This window comes from Dermacentor silvarum, chromosome 10 (genome assembly GCF_013339745.2).
Source record: "Dermacentor silvarum isolate Dsil-2018 chromosome 10, BIME_Dsil_1.4, whole genome shotgun sequence".
NCBI classification, from domain to species: domain Eukaryota; kingdom Metazoa; phylum Arthropoda; class Arachnida; order Ixodida; family Ixodidae; genus Dermacentor; species Dermacentor silvarum.
The window spans coordinates 147,024,989-147,051,194 of record NC_051163.1 but is presented as its reverse complement, the minus strand read 5'-3'; the positions used below and the strand labels follow the sequence as shown (position 1 = coordinate 147,051,194).

Here is a 26,206-nt window from a genome sequence, read left to right as displayed (position 1 = left end):
CACCGGCATGCGACGCTTGTCATCTCGGACGCCATGCGTGTATATCTCAGCAGCGCCACAATTGATGTAGCAGTGTGTTTGGAAAAAAATCTCGAGAGAGGAGTCCGGCTGGGGTATATGGCGCGTCTCTTAGCGCATGCACGCGCCGGTGCGCCATTCATTTCGTATTTGAGGCGGAGTCGCTAGATAGAGTAGAGTGTTCCTAAGCAAGTGCGAAAGATTGGTCCCGCTGCAGTGCACTCCTCATACATAAATCTTTTCGACGGTGTCAGTGCGTTGTGATGGTGTATCGATTCTGTGCTTAACGTATTACCGTCTACAGTCATTGTGAGGTGGGTTCTGCAGAATTTTGTTTTTGATTTTCTACTCCCTGAAGGCTCAGTTGAGATCACCACCTCTGGCGAGATATATATACCGTGCCTCAAATGTGGCCCCGAAAAACAGTTTATTTTCTTGTGCGTATGTCCATAGTTGGCCTTCGGAACCATTATTATCGGTTACATCAGGAGCGTACAGCAATTCTTACTTGCTCGCATTCTTTCTATACCGTTCAGAAAGCCCTGAACCAGCGGCAAATTCTGCGCTAACGCGTGCCCGCACCAACTTCCTGCAGAAAATGTTTGCGACTGGTGCCCAGATGTTTGGGAAACGGGTGAAGCGTTAAAAATATTTCTGTGTGACGTCAGTGAAGCACTGCACATTGCCTCGATAAGACTCTAGCTGCGATGTGGTCGCTATATATAGCTGCAGTCTTGGCTCGTTTGGGTAGATCGCGTTTACATACACGCTTAAACTCGCTCCATATAGGTTACATAAGGTCAGCACAACATTGATGCAAATATGTTCCTCTTAGTGAAACCTATGGGGAATGGTATCACGAGTGATAATGAGTAGCATACACAAGAAACTCCAACGAAGGATGAGTCACTCAAGGACATACTTTGCAGGTAAGTTATGCTTACTAAGCGGTACACATTTTTTCAGGTATGTTCCATGCATTTAGTGCAACATCTGTGATATCAGATTAACAGTGTAGTTTCAGGCGGGCGCATGACATAACCCTGTCATGAATTTACGGCGGTTTGGGAATGGACAGGCGAAGAGGAGCGCTGATGGTAGTATCTTGGCTGACTATGTTCAGTACAAAAAATGCGCATGGGGCATTCTCAAATTGCTCGCCAGAGATATGGTCACACGACAGAGTTTTATTTTTGCTTATTGACGTCTTACTTTTCTTATCTAAGCAGTTCAATTTGGTCGGATGTTAGGACATGCTGCAGATAAACGTCGATTGGAAGCATCAGGCCACTATTTCTTTCGGTCGACAACCGTACACAACCATAGACAAATATCCGTAGACAACCGATATAATCCACGCATGTACAGGATCCTTTGTTATTGTGAGCATGTATACATGCTTGTGACTACGCTCCTTGTAGGTAACGGATAAGAAACGCCCTTAAAAAGGTTGCACAGGCACCCAAACAGGTTCCATGAGGGATAAGTACAGGATAACCGATTATTACAAAGCCAATCTTTGCTGATTATCAGCCCAGATCCCGAACCGTGTCAGCATCAGCGCTGATGTTTTGGGCCGCACCTCGTTATCACGGTAATATGATGACACGGGTAACAATCGTTCCTGCCAACACTGCCCACGAAACAGCGCCGACTAACCTTGAATGGCGAGATTTTTGGAAAATGTAGTGCACGAAACGAAAGGCACGTTTTCACGCCGACAGAAATGACAAATTTTAGGTGAAATCGAAACACTTCGGCATGTTAAATTTTACATAAATTTAAAATGGTTGACAATCAATCCTAATAACCGGTTCAATGATGATGATAAAGTAAATATTGCAAAAACAGTGCAGCATAATGTTTTTTTTTTTGGTATTCCAACTCCGACTAAACTAAGACCTGGGAGAGAAATGTATCTCAATTTTAGAATCGCCCTCGCAGAACACAGCAGCACAAGTACTGCAGGCGAACCTGTTGTGATCTGAACTTCCTCCTTATTAAAATACGGAAACACAGTGCAAAGTACGTGCTAGCTTCTGAACACGCATAAACATTTCGGGGATGTCACAAAAAATACCAACCATCGAGTATGCACGAAAAGTGGTTTCAGTGTAACGATACAGATTGTCTATAATTATGTCGCACAACGTGCGTTAATGCTGATATTGTTTAAGAAAATTGGATGAGGAAGCTTTCGGTTGAAACCATAAAGCCGAAAACATAATTTTCGTTACGTGGAGTTTGACAGCTGAAAATATTATGTGCGGCAACCTTGACGCCAAACTCATAACCTAAAAAATTATGGGGTTTTACGTGCCAAAACCAGTTCTGATTATGAGGCACGCCGTAGTGGGGGACTCCGGAAATTTGGACCACCTGGGGTTCTTTAACGTGCACCTAAATCTAAGTACACGGGTGTTTTCGCATTTCGCCCCCATCGAAATGCGGCCGCCGTGGCCGGGATTCGTTCCCGCGACCTCGTGCTCAGCAGCCCAACACCATAGCTACTGAGCAACCACGGCGGGTAACTCATAACCTGATAACGTGGAGTGACTTTCCACGTGTTATAAGTTCATCAAGCCAATTACTAAATAATTAGACTATCATAATTGCTTTTTATTCAAGTAAGATTGCATTATTTATTTCCCCGAATGTAATCTCTCATGCCAGACCTAAAGGTAAACAAATTGCATTAATTTTGCTGGAGTAATATTGTATGGGTTTTGTGGGACTAACACTTTTTTCACTTTTGCGTACTAAAGATTTTTGTAAAAAAATTGTCTGTGTTTTAGCGTAAAACGTAAACCTGTTTTAACGCCTTTCATGTCTCTTCACCCGCCACAAATATTCTTGCGTTCGACGAGCTTTCTGACGTCGTAACAGCACTTGTCACGGAGCAGTTTCATATCACACGTGACACTCCCATGGTTAGCCATAGGTATATTATTTAAATGAGCGCGCGCAGTCCTTCTTCGTGACGGAGCTGCATAAGTGGCCTGTGGTACTATTCGTCCAGGTAAATTCTATACTCTCGAGCAGATGATATCACGAAAGGCCAGCACGACGATTGTTACTCCTGTGCATCCTGGTGTCTTTCAGCTTGTGTCTTCTTAAGTTCATGCTACAGGCATTGAGTAGTTTGTGCCCTTCGATCAGATCCCGCCAGGTATGGCGCCACCAGCTAAGCACAGTTTCACCAAGGTAGTGTACAGCAATACGTCGGCGAGATGAAAGTCATTTTCACAGTTCAGTAGTCGACGCGTAGTCTCGGTAATGGACGTCAAAGGGTAAAGCTCCGGCGTTCTTGGCCATCGTGTGGAATGCAGAACTGGTGTCACAGAGTAGCTTCTTGACCGGCCCGTACTCCAGAACGGTACCCTCCGCCATTACAAGTATCCTGCAGTGGCAAAGAAAGGCAAACATTATGTAAGAATCAGTTGTTGCGAGCTTGAACGATGCAAACCAGGAAAGCCAAATAGACCTGAGTGCGTTCGTAAGACACATATTATACTTACGAAATGAAACGCGGCAGTGAAACTCTAAATTAGAACGTACCATATGTGCATTTACTCGAAAGTGCCGTGTGACGTTGCTAGGATTCGGTCACTAATGTTGATGCGGACTGTGATCAAAGTGTACGAGCCAAAATTACACCAATGTCACACAAACTGGAGATGGTGGAAACGAAAGTATGTTGATTAGTTTGTCCTAAATTTGACGTGCTTAATTCCGTGAGTATAATACACATATCTTACTGTGCACGCTGAATGCACGAAAAAAAATATTCGTTTGTAACCGGAATTTAGTGAAGACGGTTTTATACTGTGAAGCTCGTATACGTAAATCCGATATTCGCACCTGTGGTCAGCGTGAACGAGGGGATCACGTGAGCGAGAAAAAGGCCTGGCACCACGAGCGTGGCCATGCGGAATGTTGGCGATGCGCACCGACACGCCCTTACAATTTCCCTTTTGCCTGCGTCGACCTGTGTGTTTGTGCTTCGGCTGCGTTCGGCGCTGATCATTTACGAGATAGTACACGCTACACAGTCAGGTGATTAAGGGGCGTTATTTTTCTTGCAGCGACCACTGGCAGGCGGAATTTGCTGCAAGAGTACCGTCGCGGAGGACCCGGTTATTTCGTAAAAACAGCACACAGCGTGAAAAAGTTCAAGTGAGCTGTTCGACACTGCTAGTCTTCTGTTGCAACGGTGTGGCTGACCTTTTGACTGCGTTTGATGTGAACAAGCTGACAATGTGCCGTAAGTACGTTCCGTTTTTCTCAGTGCATAACCCGCAGCACTTTCACAGCAGCTGTGGCCGTGGGAAGCGGCACTCACGAAACGTAGGAGTGGTCGGACTGTGGAGTACCAGCGAAAAAACTGGAGCGAATAGCTATTGTTCTATGGCGCGCTAGATATGCTGTTGACGATCTTTTCTTGGAAACCACGGAACGTACCAACCATGCTTAAAAAATGTAGACCAATCGTTGCGTAAAGAAAATAGAAAAGAACGCATTTTCTCTATGTTTTTAAAGAATGAAACGGAAGAGTGCTGTTCAGACTCGGCATAACAAGAATTGTATTGTATTTATCAGTTTCACGTTGTCGTTCGGAGTTGCTAGCAAATTCGGTTTTCTCGCAGAACCCTTGTTCGGCACTTTCGATCATGGTGCAGAACAGGGAAGGCTGGGCAAGTTTCGATGTGAAAATCCGAATGAAACTCATTGAAGCCTAATTACATTAAACAAAGCAAAAATATAAAAGATGGTCCAGCAATGTATGAGAATTAATATATATTTTCTTAGAAGTACAAAATTTATAAGAAAAAATAAAAATTCTATGCGCGGAGCTGCGGCCTCGGCCCTTTCTGCCGTGTGTGGCCTCAAAGGCTCCAGATATTGCACACTGTGGAATAGCGATTCATTCTGCATCAGTGTGTCACTATCGAGTCGGTCATGTATAGACAGTTTGCACGTGACGTCACCGATGCACCTTCTCGCCGCGCTAGTACCGAAACGTGACGGCTGCGATGATGACGTTAGTTCACCGTATTGCCACGCATACATTGTCTTGCTTTTTGACGGGGAGCGTTTTTCACAATATTATCGCTGTTATCACCGGTAATACGCAGCTTCTTAGGAGGCTAGTAACCAGACATCCCGGCTATAATGACGTCAGCGCAAACGAGCTATTGAGAGCGACTGTCACTTCTGCGTGCGCTCAGATCTCTTGTCAGCCGTAGGGTCTTTTTTTTTCGAAGCAACGCAATATGCAGCATTGACGTAGGTACACTTTGTGATGACGCTCGCGTTCGAATGTGTGTTAGGAAGCAAAATGATGGGGCTCGCCCATCACAACGTTATCGCTCACTTGTCGTAGTCGAGCACGGTGTGAATGCGATGCGCAATGGCGATCACTGTGCATTGGGCGAAGGCGTCCCTCAGCGTGGCCTGGATCAGGCGGTCCGTGTCACCGTCCATCTGTGACGTTGCCTCGTCCAGCACGAGTATCTTGGGCCCACGAAGCAGGGCGCGAGCCAGGCACACCAGCTGTCGCTGACCCACGCTGCACGGCATATACGTGACGATGTGAAAAACCAAGGACATTTCTTTTAAGTACGTGCGACACTTATACGCTTGGGGTGCCCAAGTGCATTTCGGCACGTCGATGCAACATAGCTTAAGAAGGACGTACAGCGTTTGTCAAAAGTATATAAAAGTTACTTCGCGCTCTTGCAGTCGACTCCCGTCAATTCAACCCTTGCAGGACCGCGAGATATGGTCGAATTATCAGAAAGGTCGAATTAACGAACGTCGCAAAAATGAACGAATTAAAATGTTGCATTGCTTGAAGCCTATCGTCGTCGACAGACTACTTCAGTGGAGTATTACAATAACGATACAATGTCGATCAGTGTTCCACACTGTCGTCGGCACTGACTAAATCCTCGAAAAAATCCTGTCACCTTTTGTACTGATATGACATGGACGTGTCATACTGAATCATTCACTAAATCATCGCATGCAGCTGGCGTTTTGTCACAATTCAGGCACTTTCTTCTAGAAAAAGCTAAACTCCATATTTATCATGCGCTCTTGGCTACTCACATAAATTCTTGTTTCTGAGGCACCACAACCTTATGTAACATAGAAACCATTCTTATATTATAGAAAAGAGTACTTCGGTATATTGCGAACGCCTCGCGCACTAATTCCACGTACAAATTGTAGTGTCGTTATAAAATAATTCGGATAAAGCATACGCATGATTTTCGCTTGCTTTATTCATATATGTGTGCTAATGAACAGTTTAGAGTGTTCGGTACAAGATTACCTCAAATACGCGTACAACTGAGTCACTATTTAGGGAGCCTACGTGCAAAACAGCGCTACAGGTAGGCTGTCTATGACTATTGCACTAGCGGCGTCTACAGGTGGCTTGTTCCGCGTTGGCGTGGGGCTGTTTACGGCAATCTCCAAGGTTCACATTGCCATCCTTGCTCAACAAATGTGAACGGAGAGACGTTGGCTTCGCTACATGCAGCAGAAGTCAAATGAGTAAATATTTTTGAATTCTTTGTTATTGTTGTTATGTTGTGTTATCATTAGAATGAAGATCGGCAAGCGATTCAGAGAAAGCACCTGAGGTTCGAGCCTCCATCTCCGGTTTCGATGAGCAGTCCCTCCTTTCGGCCAGCCACCACGTCGGAGAGGTGAGCCTGTCGCAACGCCCTCCACAGCTGTTCGTCTGTGTGACTGCGCGTCGGGTCCAGGTTGTCCCGAAGACTGCCGCGCACCAGCGTGGGATCCTACGGCAAAACGCGCAAGCAATAGGCGATACGATCAATGCCGGAAATGTGTAGTGTTTGGGCGTCTCAGCATCGATATACAGACCGTATCAGATCATTTATTTGAAAAGTCTGATGCGCGCTTTGTGGTAGCTGAAGTACGTTTTGAGTGACACACATAGTGGTGTCGAGGTCCTTAACGTTGGCTAAGAGCCCTTCAGAGCGCGACACTTCCACCAATCACGGGCCACAGCGATTTCCACTGTGTCTAGAGAGAGCAGAACTCAGCCACGACTATGCCGCGTGCCATGATCTCGGAGCGACCCTGGTTCTTGGGTGAAAGTGCCCGAGCGACTCCTGCCACGCGGTCGCGAGAACCTGAGGAACTTCATCATTTTATTGCGATAGCAATCATGGAGTCTTTATTGACACTCCAGACGAATTGTGTTCGTAGTCATCGCGTTACCGGGTTGTTCCGGATATGCGCGCGCGCGCGTGTGTGTGTTTGTGTAATAAACAAATAAAAGAAATTAACACAAATATAAAAAAAAACGATGTGCAGAAATGTGCCTCGGGCAATTATATATATCGGAATAGGACGGCGAGGGCGAAAATTCACTTGGAGTGTACGTATAATAGTTATCGCAGTAACAGCAATGACAATGTCCGACCTCTTCTCTCACCTGGGGTATGACGGTGATGGCGGAGCGCAGGCGTCGCAGCGGCACCGTGGACACATCGACGCCGTCGATGAGAATGCGCCCTTGCGAAGCCCTCAGAACCCGTAGCAGGGCCAGCACTAGCGAGGATTTGCCGGCGCCCGTGCGGCCGACAACGCCCACCTGCACCATTGGCAGAGGGAATGAGGGACACAGCTGTCCAATCGTGAGGGCGCAGCGCCCACGCATAGCGCATTAACAGCGAAAATGGCGGATCAGAACTGAAAGTGACACCAGGTAGAACATTGCAAGTGGCCAAACTTCAGAGTTGCCCCAGAGAAAAAATTTGTAAACAAGCCATGGAAGATTATTAATGCGATTAGCATTCTTAGGGCGCTTGACGCACTTTCCGGGGTCTGTCTGTCTGTCTGTCTGTCTAATCGTCTTCCCGCCAAAGTGGGTTGTTCACTGGTCTAATTGGAAACGCATTGGGCTGCTGTGCTGATGGAAGAGGTTGGACCAACTTGGACATGTAGCCCTGGTTTTACGCCGCTTTTCAATTAACCTTTGCGACGTCTGCTTAGGTCACGGGTATGTATGTGGCACTTGGCTTTACTATATATATATATATATATATATATATATATATATATATATAAGCAAAAAGTGGCAGTGGCTTAGCTCGGCTATGCCAGGATATACGTAGCGTTAGCGAAGGTTCAGCTGATTATTCTTAGCTTTCCTGGTTGTCTCCTACGCTCAACCGCTAATTGCCAGGCAACTACTTCGGGATCCGATGAGTCAAGCTTCTCCGTTCTTCTGCGCTGTTGAGCAGCATTTGCGCTCTCCTTCTCCATGGCTATACCACACTGGCAAACGCCAGTCAGAAGCGCAGCGGCTCCAGCGCAGTGTCAGACGGTGACTGCACAGCGAGCGCGCGCCGGCGCCAGTGCGTCTACCACGGCTACGATGTCATTCCTCTGGAATGCGCAGACCGGCGGCATGAGTCGCGCGCGGCGGCGGCGGAGTGCGCGAGAGGTGCCGGCTCTGGTGGCTCCGGTGCGCAAGCCGTGTGACATCACTGATCCTTGCGCATGCGCAGCACGGCTCTTGATGTGCCGCGCGAAACGGGCTTGGCTAGGCCAGTGTAGCTAACGCTACAAAAGAAAGGCTACCGAGGGGCCCGATTATTATGAGCCATATCATAAGAAGCCAACAGACAATGGAACCAAGGACAACATAGGCGAAATTACTTGTACTTACTAATTGAATTAAAGAAATGATAAATTAACGGAAAATGAAAATGGATTAAAAAACAACTCGCCGCAGTTGGGGAACGATCCCACGTCTTCGCATTATGCATGCGATGCCCTTAACATTGAGCTACCGCGGAGCCGTTTTCCCATCCACTGTCTGGGGTATTTATGTTTTACAACTAAAACTAATCCTGGGAGTGTTAGCCAGCGCCACCACTCACAAACCTAAGCGGCGGATGTGGAACATCCTTTCTGCCGCAGGCGTCACGAGCACGTGATCTTATTGGGTGATGGCAACTGGTCAATAAACCCATATAGACCTTTTCACAAACCGACGTTTGAGCAGCACCATTGGCCGACACGAGCGACGTCTAGCGTCGCCGCCATTTTGGACTGTGCGCCTTGCGAGAGCAGGCCGGCCGCACTTCGGTTGTGTGATCTTCGCCGCGCATTATTTCGATTGTTTTCTTCCGCTTCGCTTGTCTTGTGCCGCTTGACTTGTTACATGTTTCACGTGCTCGCGTGAGCGCTCAGTGTAGTGTGCCATGGCAACAGCAAGCCTAGCCAGTGGATGTGGTGTTTCTTCGTCGGTAGCGGCGGCAGCCGCGTCTGCTTCGTCGAGACCTGGCGTGCTAATCAGCGGTATATTTCATTGTTATTGCTGGGCACATGTGACCGTATCGTCTATTGAATCTGATCACCATTACGTTTCGCGATTGAGGGTTGCCTCATCTAGCGAAAGCAGGCGCGTACGTAGCTGTCAGGCAGTGCTTATAGAACCAGGCGCCGGCGGCCCGACGATGCGTGTCAGTGGTTGGTAGATATGCGGTGGTTACTCCATACGCTTCCGACGCAACTGAACAGCTCAATCATGCAAAATTTATTATATCTGGTGCGGTGCAGGGTGCTTATAATCAAATGTCAAAGCATAAAACGTGGCGATCGAGCAGCGCGGTACCTGCAGCGAACCGACGCGCGGCAGTGATCACAGATGCCAGCGCGAGTGATACAGCCCAGGTGCTAGATTTTTATTTTTAGTATTTATGCATTTATACATACTGTCAATCCCAATAGGCATTATAACAGGACTTGTTATAAATATATATTTGTTTACCTATTCTTTACGTTCGTTTACCTGGAATGGCTTTTCTTTCGAATGTCTGAATTTGGAACAAGCTTCGCTCACGGTGAACCTTAACGTAGATCGTGCGCGAAGTTTGTATTGAAGATATCGCGTATGGCGAGAATTGTTCGTGTGCGCTATCTCTGAAGCGAAATAAGCCAATAATATTGCAGCGTTAGGGCCATCTCTGATCTTTCTCTTGTTTCCCTTACACCGTCTCACTGTGCTATGTTCATAATAAAGTAATGTCGAGTCTTAACAATTGTCGAATAAATACATATGCATATGACTGTAAACCACTACTGACCGTGAATGAAAAGAGCTTAGTGGTCAGCGAAGCAGTCTCTGCACGCACGTAAGTATTTCACTTGATCGGCTGTGCGAATTTATTTTTTTCGTTACTGTTATTCTTGCAAGCATGATGCTATTGTCCGCGTACCCATGTGAATACCGTTCTTTTACGTTCTTACTTGCGCGGGCTCATTTAGCGCGTTTCTACGCCGCGCACAGTTAGCGCATTACGGTTCCCGAACTCTAACACTGGCGCTAGGCCGCACTGATGAGGTTACCACGTTCGTTTTTGCATTCTCTTGCTGCCCAAGCACATAGACAATGCTCAAAGATGGGTGAGCTCGATGCAGCACCACACTGTTGAAGTTATTTACCTTTATGGGCAGGGCCGCGTAGGGTGCGTGTGAACGCAGAGACAATGTTTTGGTGGACACAGGGTCTGCATACATCTTCCATAGGACACGATTTTTCCAGATCGTTGCGAAGTGTATTTACCGACTATTTCTCACGCAGAGTGCTCCAATTTGTCTTATACCAGTGTCACACGGCCACTTTTGATAGCGATCGAGACCGATCTGGATCGGAATGTTCAACCGCGATTGGCTCCCTTCCGCAGATTGAGCAAAGAAGCCAATCGCGACCAAGAAATTCGACCCATATCGGGCTCGATCACGATCAAAAGTGCGCCGTGTGACCCCCGTATTAGGCACTGGAATGAAGTCGTGTTTGAAAGAATAACAAATGTAGCCTCTGCCACTACATACGAGAAAATATTGCACCGAAGAGCTGACAATTCTCGCAACCTGTTGGGAAATGTGCCGAAAAGAGTTTACCAAAATGCGTTATTTTACTGATGTGTGCATTGGTTCACATTAGACTGAAATGCCAAGTCCTCAGGTGATGCCGGAATCCGGCGAAGCGTGAACATACCACATCGCGGCAGTGGTCTCGCGGAGTGCTGTGTTGTGGACACACTTAGTCCCCAAAATCGTTATTTTTCGCTGGTTGTTTGTGCACCCATAAACTGCACAGTGCTGGCCTGTAGCCTTTTGATGAGTATATATGCCGTTATTTACGAGCGTAAGTCATTCATGACAAAAATGAACGGGAACATCGAAGGAAAGCTACCACTTCGCAATGCAAGCGCAAGGCAAGCTCACAGTCCAGACCGAACAGGCAACACTGACACATACTCTCCACGCCAGACCATCGGGAGCGCCCTCGTGAAAACGTGTATATGCTACCTGAATTAAGGCATCAATGTAGCCGGATTCGAGCCCTCCTTATGAAATCAACGAGAAGAAAGGGAACCGAGGGGCCTGATTATTATTAACGATATCATAAGCCAACAAACAATGACACCAAGGACAACATAGGCGAAATTACTTGTCCTTACTAATTGAATGAAAGAAATGATAAATTAATGGAAAATGAAAATGGATGAAAAAACAACTGACCGCAGCTGGGGAACGATCCCACGTCTTAGCATTACGCGTGCGATGCCTTTAATATTGAGCTACCGCGGAGCCGTTTTCCCATCCACTTTCTGGGGTATTTATGTTTCACAACTAGAACTAATCCTGGGCTCCGCGGTATCTCGATGGTAAGAGCGTAACATCACAAGTTTTGATAGGCCTAATCAATATAGGCATTGTTCGAGGTTATGTATCATGTGTTAATTAAGCAAGAGTTGATGTTGCAGCACTAAGTATACGGGCTTCGGCATGTGACCCGCGGAGCGGCATCACACAAAGTCGGTGATTGGTCCATGCGCTTTAAAAAAAGGAGGTTTTTTCTAGCATCCTACACACGTGCAAAGAGACCGTAAACATTCCAGTTGCGTTATTCAGCATAACGAACCACAAGGAGTCCAATTTCATCATTAAGCATAGAAACACGGCTCATGAACATCAACCAGGTCATAAAACATTACGAAGTATCATAATTAACCAATCGAAATCGGCAGTAATTTGTACGGTTTCCGATGTCTTCGAGATTGGCCGCCGGTATTAGTCTAACTCTGGGTTGGCCCATAGACCGAGCCATGTTCTTATATCTGCGTCTGCCGGTGGCGGTTTCACATTGTTGCTTTTATTGGGCTTTAGGCAGCTGCGCTTCTTTGATTTCGCAAATGAAGCAGTGGAAGAGGATAAAAGCTGGGCGTTTGCTGGCTTGCTTCCAGACTTCAATGCCTTGCGTCGGGAAATTGTGACGTTGCGTGTCTTTCTTTGTATGACAATGAATGTAAATCGTTGCATATGCTTTGATAGCACCGTATATATAGTCGCATATATAATTGCAGTCGCTCAGTAATGACGTGAATACAGGCGAAGTTTCCTTCCTTTTCTTTTTGAGCAGCAGCCCGCCGCTTTGCTTCCAAGTCACCCCGGTTGATCGATTAGGATGGGTGGGGTCTAAATCCACGCCACGTCGATGGCCCCCTGTGAGTAACAAATACAGATCTCGAAGGCCATGTTTTTGCTGTCAGCATGCGGTAGAATCAATTGCGGGAGCCGGAAACACGTCACGAACGCCCAGTTTTGGACACCATCTATTTCCAAAAGACGAGGTGATTGGCTAAATAGTCTTCCTGGGTAGTTTCGTCCGGTTAGAAACAGGTTCGTATAGACTCTAGAACGCCATTACGATCAAACGGATGAGCGGGTTCGTTTCACGAAGCTGCTCCGCTTGTTTGACTCGATAAGCAAGCCGCATGTGAACGCTGTAGATCTCGGGAGGTGCGTCAGTGGTCGGAATGACAAGGCACTCTTTCTTTAAGGGGATTTCCTCCGATCTTGAGACGGCGCGTCCAGATCTCCAAGGATAAATCCTCACGTCCTGCACAAACTACAGCACCATGTACGAAGCTGCCAACACAGGTCGGAAGAATCGGCTTTATAGAAATAGGGAGCTTCAGCTTGTGTTTAAACTTCTTACCGTTTACGGATTGCCGTGTTGCCGGAGCCTTCGATGGCAGTAACAAAACTAGTAATGACATCGGACACTTTGTCCAACTACAATGCGTGTGAGAAATTTTTGTGTCGCGTGAGTGTTCTCGTCGAAAGAAAATGACAAAAAGGAGTGCGCGTTAAGGATTATATTGCTACCGACAGTTTACACCGGAAGTTCAGTAAACTAAGGTTTACTAAGTAAACTAAGTTCAGTAAACACTGAAGTATTAGCTTTATCTGCAGTTGTTGAACTCTGGTTCACAAGATTCATCAAAAGGAAAGGATCGCTGTTGAAGAAAGTTTTGCCTTGGCCCGGGGATCAAACGCGGGACCAACGCCTGTTCGGGGCGATCCGCCTTTCTAATCAGCTCGGAAACGTGCCAGGCGAGGGCAAATCACTCGGCAAGTCGAAGTTGTCGATTAATCCGCCCTTGCTCTGCGATCTGCTAGACTTTGCCTATCTCCTAAATCTTTCGCCTAGCTTCATGTTACTCTTCGGATGGATGATTTTTTTATTGGAATCACGGGAAGGGACTGACCCTGCCTGCTTCGAGGCAGGGTCGAGTCGGCCCGCAGTCGTTGGGACCACTCACAGAAGGCAACAAACTACAGCTTGCACAGGTACTTCACCTTCTCTTTCGGTTCGACGACGAAGGTGACACCCTTGAGCACGTCGGGCAGTATTCCCGGACGGTAGGAGGCCGAGTACTTCTCGAACTCCACTAGACCTTCACTGGGCCAGGCGTCTTCGAGTGTTGGTGCGATGAGCAGGCTATCGCCGGCATCGTCTCGATCCGCTGCGCTTTTCTCAACGTCGACCTGTATCCAGAAGCGAATACGTTAATTTCGGGGGAAAAGAGCCGGTGTTTATTACGTTGGTGGAACCCTGTGCTTCGATTCGAGCTGAGGGCAATGCATCCTGAACTGAAACGTAAGACACGCACGAAGCGTAGAACACTACGTTCTCAATGAAACTTGTTGTTGGCTGAGTTGGTTCATAATGCTTAATACGTCTAGTCGTCCAATGCAGCAATACGTTCTCAATCGTGCAGCGCCATCGCAGAATTCCACCACGCCTCACAACTAACTGGTACGTCACAATGCATTATAGAATTTCATAGTATTCAAGTGTTACAAAGTTAGAGGCTGAAAATGAGAGGGGTGGCAGAGAGGTCAGCCAATGCAGATACCAGCTCGGTACCCTTGGCGCGGGATAGGCGATAGTACGAACGATATGCTATAGGAGAAGGAAAATAAAAGAACTTGGCAGTTCCCTCCCCCTTCCCCCCCCCCAAGGGGTGATGAATTGACAGTAATAGCAATGTTAAGCGTTGCATTTTAACTCCTCGGACGGTGTTCCAACTATACGCGGGTGCGGCATATTGGAACGATTCAGCAGGCATGGCAACTGCTACTGGGAAGAAGAAACATCACCCCGGCAGCTACCAGGCGTCTCAGAACGGTAGCGCGATGAGGCGCGCCGCCGGTGGCGCTGAAGGGTGCAAGAGATGAGACTGACGGAAAACCGTCGGCGTTGCTCAGCGCCCAGTGAAAATATCAGGTAACGTTAGCGCTTGGCGTTTACTGTATGTTCCGCTCAGACAAGTGCATACAAACTACAGCTCAGCAGGAACGCTACTGTGCTTATAGTGTGCGCGCATTCGACTCTCACGATGGCGGCGAATCGCAGAACGTTGGCCCGGCTAAACTACTAAGCTGATTAAGAGGAGCGATGACACTGTGTCCACTTTAGTACGTCGTTCTTACGGCAAGAACGCACTCCGGGTCTCCAGAGACCTTGTAAGCCTCCACGAGCGGGCCGCGCATGAACCGTCCATAGTGAGACTGCGCGACGGTGGCTGTTGGGCCCCCGACATCAGTTCGCCACGAGCGTCCATTCACGGTAAATGCAAGCACAAAAGAAAAAAATTGAGTCGCAGATTAGCGGTAAATACGAGGGCAATACGCTAACATAACGTCGCACCTTTATGGCGTCCCGGATCCATGATTTAAACCGAGGTTACCACATTGAAAAGATTGTTCAGGAGGTCGCCCGACACAAGTCCTGCCTCTTCAAGGAGCAAAGTACATCTGATTGTGGTCTGGAGCAGGCCCCCATCATTCGCACTATATATATATACGCTCTTAGCTATCCAATTCCCAGTCTACTTCTACCACAACCGGCTTCCCACGCTTTATCTACGTAAACTTTGTACTTTGATACTCCTAATCTAAAGCATTAGTAGAAGGAAGGGAAGAGGTGAGGGCGCTGTGTGCATTAACGTGATGCAGCGCGCTACTACTTTTACCCCCCCCCCCCCTCGTATTCAGAAACGTGCCTTAGCTTGAAGCCACTACTTTGTGCGATCAGAATATTTCATGGCATGAACGCACCAAAGGAAACACAATGAGTCTTGGGCACGATTACGCCGTGCATCTAGTTCGAGTCAAGCATGGGTTTCAAGCTAAGGCGCATGCTTGACTCGAGGGCTGTGTCTTTCACAAGATGGTCGCAAAATTGCGGGGCGAATTCAGAATGCGAACGTTTGAATGTACAGCGACCGCGCATTAAGTGAAGATTCACCGATAGCTTGTGAACGGTGTTGAATGCATAAACATAAATAAACCTACGTTAAATTTGTAACATCTGCAATGCACAAATATAAATGTGGCATGAGATATTACACGCTCACTAGGATGAACATAAAAATAACCATTGTAAGCATGCCATTTTAGAGTATATAGCATTTCATTATTCGTTCACGTAGAGTTCAACATGTGCGTTGGGTCTGCAGGTTTTTTTTTTTGTTTCTAGAATGCACAGTTTACTTACTTTTTCACCAAAACAAACGCTCGCCTTTCACCACACCCTAGCATGCTCACCTCTGCGGGCAGCTCTGTGTATTCGAGGGCCCGCTCTAAGGAGACTGTGCCCTGGAGGACCACGAAGAGTGACAGGCACAGAGCCACCGTCATCATCGGGATCTGCGGAAAAGTCCAGAGAGATGCTACACATTTCAAGGACTAATTTGGTTCTAATGCAGTTTTTTTCTAATTCTGATTGTGAATATGTTTTTGTTTCTTTTCTTTTTGCCCAACACTCCTGGCAGGGAATCTCCGAGCTGGAAATTTTCTGACTATTACATACTACTGCAGCCTTTCAAGGCTTCTGTGAACGTACAGGTTCGTGTGCATTCATTGTTGAAAAGCTGTCTTACGACATGTTTAACTATGGCAGACATGTTAAGGTGTACGTTACCTTTCTTGACAATGCACGCTATCACTTTTTTGTGGGTAACATAGTTCTGCAAAGATTGTGAGAAACACTTTCGTCTCGTCAGCGCTTACCGCAACCCTGACGTTAATAACAAGAAAGGATCAGGGATGCAGCGCTTGAAACAGAGAACTAGACCGAACCAATGCTGACGACTATTGTTGTTGGAAAAATTTGCACAATAAACGTTGTTACTTATACAAAAGAGTAAGGTGGCAGATTGGCCGAGGTCGCAATTAATTTCGAAAGGAACGACTGATATGAGACAACGAGACAAGATAAAACAGCACGTGCTCACGAGGTTGGCTCGCAGTTAAATTTGGGAGACCGAAGAGCAATCAATATACAGTTGCGTAGCGCCTGTCACATCAGGTAACAAGACTAGAAAAACAAAAAACAAAAAAAAAACAAAGTCGCAGTTTGGCCCTAGAGTCGAAGCATTGATGTCGATTATACAGTTTTAGACAATTACACGAAGTAAGGTTCATTATTTTATGTGCTCTTTACATTGCTGTAAACCTTTGCTTACTAATTAAATTGACAAGCATGATATCATGCGCGCGCAGAAAAACATGATCAGATTTCACTCGATGACCGAGAGAACTTACTGTCACCACTGGCGTTATAGAGAGCGGCAGCAGGGGAGAGCAGACGCTTCGTGCTGGCTCTAGCGTCAACGCGCCTTCGAAACTTGGGATCCCGCGACTTCCAACACTAAGCGCGCGAGAACACAATCCTCACAACCAGTAGTTGGTGGAGTTTTCAAAGAGACTGATGCAATGTCCACATGTCTTCTGGAGACGTCTGCGGCTAGAGGGCATGAGCACTCGAGGGTAGGGCAGCTGATGCTGGACAGAAACCACTCGCTCACCTTCGAGCCCAAGTTGGTCTAGGCATCAAGGAAGACATTAATCTAGGATAGAGCATTACGTCATGCGACCAACCTTGGCAAGCACACTCTCCGAGACGCCATTCTCTTCTTTTATTACCTCGCAATATCGGCCCAACACGTGAGCTCTGAGACTCGGCACATTGGCCGGGAATGTATGGTTCCCGGTAGTCTTTAATCGATGCGGCACTTGTTCGGCCTCCCTGTCACAGCTATGGCTACAGAGCGGTAGTACTAGAAAACATTCACCTGCATTCTACCCTGTGAAAGTAGATGTACAGCGAAGCTGGTACGCACGTTAGACAAGTAGCCTCCCGCCCCCCCTGCCCCCCCCCCCCCCCCCGACGGACGTTAGATGACGTTACGCAAGCACCAGCACCACAAGCGACGTACGTCACGAGCACACGCACGTTTGTGGAAGTGCAGCATACGTACCAATTCTTCTAGACTGTCGGCCAAGAGCAAGTGCCTTACTGAACGCAATAATATTTCAAAATAAATTGCGTCAGCGAAACCTTTAGTAAAGTATGACTTGCACGCAAGCTGAATACATGATGGCTTCGGATTGTTATTCTAATAAACGAGAAAACATCAATATGTTTTTCGGAAACGGAAAGACAAAGCCCTATTCCAGCTGCCGTATGAGGTATGCCTGAATGGCTGCGGCCACTAGGTGGCTGTACCGTTGGCACTACAGAAGTCCCATTCATGTAGGCCCTCCACCTAGCGGAAGGGCGGTTTCGAACTAATTGAATTTATTAGGAAGAAAATGCGTCAGCAAATTCATTACGCAGGACTTACACACAACCTGCAGACATGATAGCATCGGATTGTAATTCGAATCTATGAGAAAACATAATTCTGTTACGCGGAAACTAAAACAAAAACCCATTTTCCCGCTGCCGTCGTTTGTGTGTGTGTGTGTGTGTGTGTGTGCGTGAGCACGTCACGAAAAATTTCGATTAACTAGTGGCTCAAAGCTTCGCTGTAAAACCCACCGCCCGCTCCGAGGTGACGATCACGTGTTCAACCGATACCTTTGGCTTCGATCATGTTGAGCGATGCACTCCCGTATTTAGGCACAGGCGGACGTTCCGCGGCAACCACTCACCGACAGGGACGAGCTGAGTGCCAGTCCCACGCTGCTGCTCGCCTGGTCTGTTGGCTCGCGACCCGCCAGGGCCACGGAGAACGCTAGCGCCGCGAGCACCACGAGCAGGCCGCACATGCCGGCCGCGAAGCGCGCGAAGCGAAAACACATGCAGAATGTCGCGAAGGCGCGCAGCCCGAGGTCCGAGAGCCGTTCGAAGTGCTGCTTGAAGCGCGGCACTGCCGCCAGGCAGCGCACCGTGCTCAGCGAGTCACGCGTCTCGGTCACGTGCTGCAGCATGCGGCTCACGTTCCGGCTCTCCAGGTAGCGCGCCGCGTTCGACGCCTGCGTTGACCACCTCTGCAAGAGGAAGAAGGAAATTGTCAGCTTAGCCCGAAACTGTGAAAGCGATTCTTGGAAGGTTTAGCGTTGCGCTTGAGGGCTACACGCGGTGTTCGAACAATGCGTAAGCGTGACACGGCGCGTGGCAGCACGCGGGACAGCAACTTTCTGCGCGGCAGAAACATCGACACGGCAAGAAAACAGGCGTCTCAGAATGCGGGCGCGAAAAGCAACGCCGGTAGCGGCGTCCACGAACATTCACATTGGGCATATTCGACTACCCGTCTCTGACAGTCCTGGACTGTCCGAGAAGCTGTACACGCAACGCTCATTGGCTGAAAGCACTGCCTCGGGCAGTCCGGGACTGTCAGGGACGGATAATCGAAGAGGCCCATTAATGGTGCACGAGATGAGGCCCGCGTTCGTCAACGCCCAATTAAAATATTTTTTAGATTTAACTGGGCGTTTAATGTCCGTTTCGTTTATAATAAGGCGTAAGTCTTATATGCTCCATGAAGCGAAAAATTCGCCGTCCGTTGTTATCATCTCATGGTACCAAGACACATGGGACCAAGTGATGACCTCACGTTCCGGGCGAGGGACCTGCTGCGGTTCGCACTGCGAAATACCATGGTGAACAGCCACGGCATCGAACGGACGCCGTGGCCCACAAAAAACCCCCCAAAAAACCAGGTCCACTCTCAAAATTGGGTTAAGGAGGATTAAAGTCGATTACTGTGGAAGAATGTTGGTACAAATTAGAGCTAGGTGGATTAAAGTAGAGCTTTAATGTAATGTGATAGCGTAGAGAAGTCATTATACTTTCGCATTCAACGCACGTACGGACACTTAGGTGAATGTCAGCTCTTAGCGCATGCACCATGGTGAGTGTAGTATGCACACAACTGTTCAGCAAGAACACTAAACTGTGTCAGAAGTGGAAACCAAGACGCTGACCTGGTTGGAGGTAGACTAACACCTCCCATGTGTCGGGCATAGCCAGTCGAGCGGGGCGTGACGGTACATTGACTTGACTTCGTCATTTTTGCAGCCAAAAGCAATGCGCGTCTACGGAAACCTCCTAACCCACCACGCGCCGGCCACGCACTGCGTCGTCGATGTCAGGAGAGCAGGGCGACGGCGGTGCGCACGCGCACCTCAAGCGTCCGTAAAGCATACTTCTACGTAACGAATTACATGTAATTAGTTACTGGACATCTGTTACGTTTTTGTTCTTGTTCTTTCTGAGGTTTTACGTGCCAAAACCAGTTCTGATAATGAGGCACGCCGTAGTGGAGGGCTCCGGATTAATTTTGACCACCTGGGGTTCTTTAACGTGCACTACAACGCAACCACACGGGTGTTTTTGCATTTCGCCTCCATAGAAATGCGGCCGCCGGGGCCGGGTTCATCCCGCGATCTCGTGCTCAGCAGCGCAACGCCTTAGCTGACTGAGCCACCCCGGCGGGTAGTTACGTTCTTGGTAATTTCGTAATTTGACGCTTGCTTTGATTATTCGGCAATGCTGAATGCAATTCAATTAATTTTTTTTCAATAAGCAATTACATGTAACCTGATACATTTTTGACAAAACAAGCTCTGACAGGTGACGCATCTTCGAGCGCTTAAATTTGGGGGGACTACAGAGTCCAAAAGGGATTAAAACATGTGCATGGGTGACCTGCTGCCTACAATTAGGGCCATGCAGCTCCTACCGCTCTCTGTATTTTTTCGTGGCCATGCCCTTGTCCCCCGTGCAGGGTAGCCAATCGGTATTACCTCTAGTTAACCTCCCGGCCTTTCTATGTATGTTTTCTCTCGGTTGCTCTGCAGCTACAAATCAATCACCTAAACATGGCTGGCTCGCAGGTTCGGACACTTTTCTTAAATGGCCGACCTCAAGAGACTTATTCTTATAATAAATTTCTCTCTCCTGGAAGTGCTTATAGGCGGCCTTCATTAGCGGTGAGAGCTGCTGTTCAATTATTTTTCGCATAGTGCAGTCTATGACTTCGCTAATATAGACGGATGCTTTCGGCCGTTAAACGCTTACGTTCTTGTCTGTTTGATATTACGTGACTCATATACACCTATTTTTTCGTGATTGCATCGGTCGAACAGTATGTATAGGGCTTAATAATAGCCAGTTTTATAATATCATTATTACTGATTTACCTATTTTTCGAGGAAAGTGAGCGAATGTTGGTGTCCGTCTCAATTAGTCGTTTAAATGGGGGAAGCGCGACAAGAGGAGGTCCACCAGATTTTGGCCGACAAATTGAAATGACGCTTGCATGGCTCGATAGCGGTGGCCAGTTCTGACGTTTATGCCAAGGAATCACTTAAATACGATTTTTACGTTTTTTTTTCACTGGCCCCATAAGGAGTGACTTCCCCTTGCACCAGAATCAATGAAACGCTGCACTTCATAGAGAGCCCAGAGCCGAGCATCGTGGCATTCAGTGACCAGAATTTTCTGAGCAAGGCGTTTGTTCGTTGCAACACAGCCCTTCTCTCCGGCGTGCCCATCGAGTGAGTTTTCAATGCCGCTGCCAGATGTTTTCACAAGAAAACGAGGGAAGATTACCTATGAAAATCTTGTGGAGCAATTTCTAGGGGAGATAACGTGTGAAGAACTGCAGGGGACGTATTTAAAGGGCCAGGCCACCTCGTTCTATTTACTATATTTGCGTGATGATAATAAAAGTACTGAGGAAAGTAACATTAAAATGATAAATTATTTTTAGTAATTGCGCAATTACTTTCGAGCTAAGTAATTGGCAACTTTAATCAATTACATTTTTGAAGGAAGTATGCTAATTGTAATGGGTTAGTTTTTTTTGACCAACGTGTGCAACAAGCATGCCGTAGGGTGTCTATAGCAATAAAATGATTTGGAGGAATCAAAAGCATCTGGACTCCGACAGAGCTTGTAAGTAAGAAATTTACTCGAGAGAAGATATCTAAAAACTTAAACACCATCGATAACACAGTATTGGGACCGCACCATTTGTATAGCGTCGTATAGCGCCAAGGAGAAGTGTCCATGCTCTGTCTAAACAGTATTATACTGACGTATAAATTTCAGTGGTAGTGAAGAGAATGCTACCGGGACGAGCTTCTGAACACGTCTTACTGCGCAAAGTAGTCAGGCAGAAGTTCGGCACTACTTTCTATTTCGGTTTCTCGGAGTGAAAATTGGACGAGCCTATCTTGCTACGTGCCATGGTTTTGTATTTGCCAAGACGATACAAGAGCCAAACGAGAAAATAAAATGAACGTTTAACACTCAATGGTGTACTTTAAGTGTTATTTAAGGATGAGTGCTGCTGTAAATAAGGTTTTTCGTTTATTGCTTGCCAGGGGGGTCTAGCGAATCAGGCTGTGGAATTATTTTCAGGAGCGCTGTCACGCATGGTCTTTGCCTCCATAGCTTTCCCTTCGTCACCACAGAAAGTTGTTCACGAATGCAATACGATACTGTTGGCACTCTTTGGCCTTCGATGCCCTTGTGCCCAATAACATCTAATGATCAGCATGATGCGATACCGTAAGGTTTCACATTCAAAGTAAACGAACAGAAAGCGAGCAGTTGTTTGGCCCCTTTGGTTCTGCTCGACGTAAATCCAGCATGCCAAATTGGTAGGCTGTAGAACACTTCAAAAGTGAAATAGGTGATGGTAGTAACTCGGTTCCATCTACCATATCTGCCGAGATGTTGGAAAACGCAGGCTCGGGAGTACTCTGCGCTGAAAAGGTAGAACATTTAAAGGACAGCAAGAGTGGAGCAATCAAAGCTAAGTGTATGGTCTGCTCAGAAAGTGTGAATTCTCATAAACAGACTTGTCTCGGCCTTTTTCACAGTTTAATGTAAATGAGGTGCAAGTTATGACCGCCGAGAAAGTTTGATTCTCCCATGTCGCATGGCTGTAAAATTCGTTCAGCCTTTCCTAACTGGAAGTTCCAGCGGGCCCTCAGGAAATTTAGGTATATCAAGAGAAACTGATTTGCATACTAGCGGTGACTTAAACCACGCTTACTATGTTTGCCTCAATGTCATCGGACCTGACACACAGATGTGGCGCGCCAGCTGGCGAGCTGCCTCGAAGTTTGTCAAAAGTAATCTGAACGCTGGTACGTGTGGCGCCTCTGGAGGCAGTAAGAGATGGTTCCGGAATCATTGTGTCTATGACGTATTTCCAGCTCCGCAATTGCTTCCGGCGCATGCAGTCAGCAAAAGCACGACATTCGAGATTAGCTTCTGTTACCCAGTGAGAGAGTCGTCGCTGCGGCATGAACTTGGACCGACCTATTTGGTGCAGCGTATCTGAGCAAGCGTTTGAGTGCGCAAACATGTTTCTCTGCGTCACCGCGGTCTGTCTTCCAGCGTGGGCGCGTAGTTCTTTCACGTGTGTAGTGTTAACCCTTCCAGCGAAAGCTCTCTTCTGTAAGTATATACTATTTATTTATCGTAAACTGCGAGCTTACAGGAGCACCTCCCAAAAGCTCTACAGGGGCAGCGGCAACTCATGTGCTGTGTGCCCATGCGCAGCAGTGAAGACAGGGCGCACTCTTCCAGCCCCGATGGAAAGATGTGTACCATAGCGAAGCCCATAGCGACGATGGCGACCACGCCCACAGCCAGCACGGGCGGCGTCTGCGTCCCCACAACGACCAGCTTGGCGATTGTGATGAATCCGTTCTGCAGGCTCTGCTTGGCGGATAGAAACAGTCGGGAGTCCATGGCGTCCAGATCAAAGGAGAAGCGGGCCAGGATGCGGCCCCGAGGCGTCGAGTCGAAGAAGCACATTGGACTGGCCAGCAGGTGCTCCAGCATGGAATGGTGTAACAGGCGCGATAGCCGCTGGGAGCTCGCCGCCAGGAGGAACCCGCCGGCCGTTCGGAACAGCACTGGACACACCGTAGGGGGAAGTTGTTGTACACGGCGAGCGATGTTGAAACGTGCACGGAACCGTTGCATAATTTGCAGAACGACACGGGACACAGAACATACATGAGACAACACACAGCGTTAACTTCCCAACAACAGATTTCTTTCCTGTCTTCACAGCAGTACTTATAACATCCAAAAGGTCACATGACACCTGCGTATTGCGAGGTAAGAACAAACGAAACCGCAAGAAAGCCACAAGCATACAATTTTGAGGACGCATTGATTACTAGAATTAATTCGTTGTAATCAAACTAACGAAACAACTTCTGAATACCCAGTTGCACCAAGAGAGAAACTGTGTATACCGTGTGTAACTTGAGCCAAACTTTAAACGTGTGAGAATGCTACGTAGCTGCACAGAATTAAGGTAATGTTGCTTGACGTCGGTCGCTTGGAGGTACTCAGATTATTGCTTGCATTCCACCTAAATACATAATTATTATTAAGTATTTAATGAACTTATTAAATGTTATAATTAGACTAAAAGTGTCAATGAGAAAATTGTTGAGCAAGATGAAAAAAAGCCGAAAGCTTGCACTAGGCCGCGCAAAGCTCATGACACAGTGAAGCTGGCCGATTGATATCGAGCGGCTAGCCTCCAACGCGTTCGGCGTCGGCAAGCAGCAGCGTTCTTGGCACTGTACCAACCTTGGTTAGCCTGCCTGCGTTTGTGGCATGCCCAGAACGCTGTCGCTTGACGACGGCGAACGCGTTGGCGACATTTCGCGTGACTAGCGCTGGACGCATCGGCGCCTACGAGCGACAGGAGGCGAACCGCTCGATATCAATCTGCCAGCTTCGCTGTGCCCTGAGCTTTGTGCGACCTAGTGCAAGCTTTCGCCTTTTTATTGCGATAGCAATTATATGGACGCTCAAAAGCAGATTTCTGCCTTCGGCGTCGCCGTCGCCGTCGCCGTGAGGTTCCGTATGACGTCATTTGGAGAAGAAAAGTTGTCGCAGTTTCACCCGAAAGGCGAAGCATCAATTGCGATAGCAACTTAGTAGAGAGCTATACGGAGTAAGGATAGTTTTATCCGCTGTACAAACTTGGACATGCAGCAGCACCGGCAACACACAGCACTGTTGTCGACGCCGTCGGCGTTTTGCCCGCGTTCGCACAAAATGCGTGCGGCGTTGGTGACTGTTGCCGGAGCCTCTGATATAAATAGGCACTTGGTGCCGCAGCTAAACGTTGCCTCCCTTCCCTGCCCCCCCCCCCCCCCCGTGCGTCAGAAGAAGGTGCGTTTGCTCTACATACATGGTGATTGTAAAGGAGGAAAGAGACGCCTACTTCTGCAGCCCTTAAGGGAGCATGGCACAGAACGCGCGTTTGTTCTCCGCCGTGCGTTCACTCCCCGTGAAAGCGCGCGTCCCTCGCGCCTTTTCACTCGCACATACAGCGTTCGGCGGCGCGCGGCGACGATTTCATCTTCATTGACGTCATACGGAACCTCACGGCGACGGCGACGGCGACGGCGACGCCGACGGCAGAAATCTGCTTTGGACCATATAATTGCTATCGCAATAAAATCGTCGCCGATAAGTGGTTCTTGAGGGAAAGGGAAAGGTTGGCGCTATCTTCTGCAGCCCTTGAGGGAGCACGGCTCAGCGCAATCGAACGCTGTATGTGCGAGTGAAAGGGCGCGAGGGGCGCGTCTTTCACGGGGAGTGAACGCACGGCGGAGAACAAACGCGCCTTCGGCGCCGTGCTCGCTTAAGGGCTGCAGAAATAGGCGTCTCTGTTCTCCTTTACAATCACCATGTATGTCGAGCAAACGCACCTTCTTCCGACGCGCGAGAGGCCGTGGGGGGAGGGGGAGGGAAGGGAGGCGACGTTTAGGTGCGGCACGCAGTGCCTATTTATATCAGAGGCTCCGGCAACAGTCACCAACGCCGCACGCATTTTGAGCGAACGCGGGCAAAACGCCGATGGCGTCGACAACAGTTCTGCGTGTTGCCGATGCTGCTGCATGTCCAAGTTTATACAGCTGATAAAGCTAATATCATTAATCCGTATAGCTCTCTACAAGTTTGCTATCGCAATTGATGCTTCGCCTTTCAGGTAAAACTGCGACAACTTTTTTTCTCCTGGCTCAGCCCGCCACAGAGAAAAGACAGGCGAGAAGGAGACTTCGTGCATGCGCACGCGGTCTCCTCGCCTCTAAGACGGTAACCCTTCTTTGGGTTACCATGGTTACGGCGCGGCAGTTTCTTGCCAAGCACCACAAATTACGGCTGGCTTATGGTGTATTCGGATGGTCGTTTTCGAGCGCTCTAGAGGGCTCTGAAAAGTGGCCACGCGTTCGGGTGGTAGAAGTCGAGCGCTCGGACTACGTTCGGATGGTTCTTTCAGAGCGCCAGCCTCTGACTCAGAGCGCTCCCAACCGCTCTGACTTGCTAGAGAGAACGTTGGCGCGATCTGGCCGAGAGCAGTGTCACGTGATACTAACCGCCGCGGTTTGACGCGGTTGCCGACAGGTGACAGCGCCGGCGCACATTTTCGCCGTCGGGAGTTTCGGAGCGTCGTGCGGGTTTGTTGCGTTGTGTTCGTGGTGTTTTCGTGTGTCG

The 26,206-nt window shown here is 48.1% G+C and overlaps 1 protein-coding gene across 2 annotated transcripts in view; it reads right to left on the bottom strand.

The window, feature by feature from the left end:
* Positions 1 to 1,227: 1,227 nt before the first annotated feature.
* Positions 1,228 to 26,206, bottom strand: part of LOC119431054 (ATP-binding cassette sub-family C member 3) — a 121,440-nt gene continuing 96,461 nt past the window's right edge. The window contains exons 20-28 of one of the 2 annotated variants that reach the window (XR_007463742.1): positions 23,285 to 23,595; positions 18,364 to 18,702; positions 15,973 to 16,074; positions 13,720 to 13,908; positions 7,493 to 7,651; positions 6,664 to 6,830; positions 5,393 to 5,587; positions 2,558 to 3,418; positions 1,228 to 2,312 (exon numbers count right to left, since the gene is read on the bottom strand). Coding sequence is in view for 1 of the 2 variants with exons in the window: in XM_037698518.2 (XP_037554446.2) it covers positions 3,262 to 3,418; positions 5,393 to 5,587; positions 6,664 to 6,830; positions 7,493 to 7,651; positions 13,720 to 13,908; positions 15,973 to 16,074; positions 18,364 to 18,702; positions 23,285 to 23,595 (1,619 nt within the window). In the remaining variant the exon portion in view is untranslated. Of the gene's footprint in view, positions 3,419 to 5,392; positions 5,588 to 6,663; positions 6,831 to 7,492; positions 7,652 to 13,719; positions 13,909 to 15,972; positions 16,075 to 18,363; positions 18,703 to 23,284; positions 23,596 to 26,206 lie in introns of both variants that reach the window. The other variant, XM_037698518.2, reaches the window with a different exon arrangement.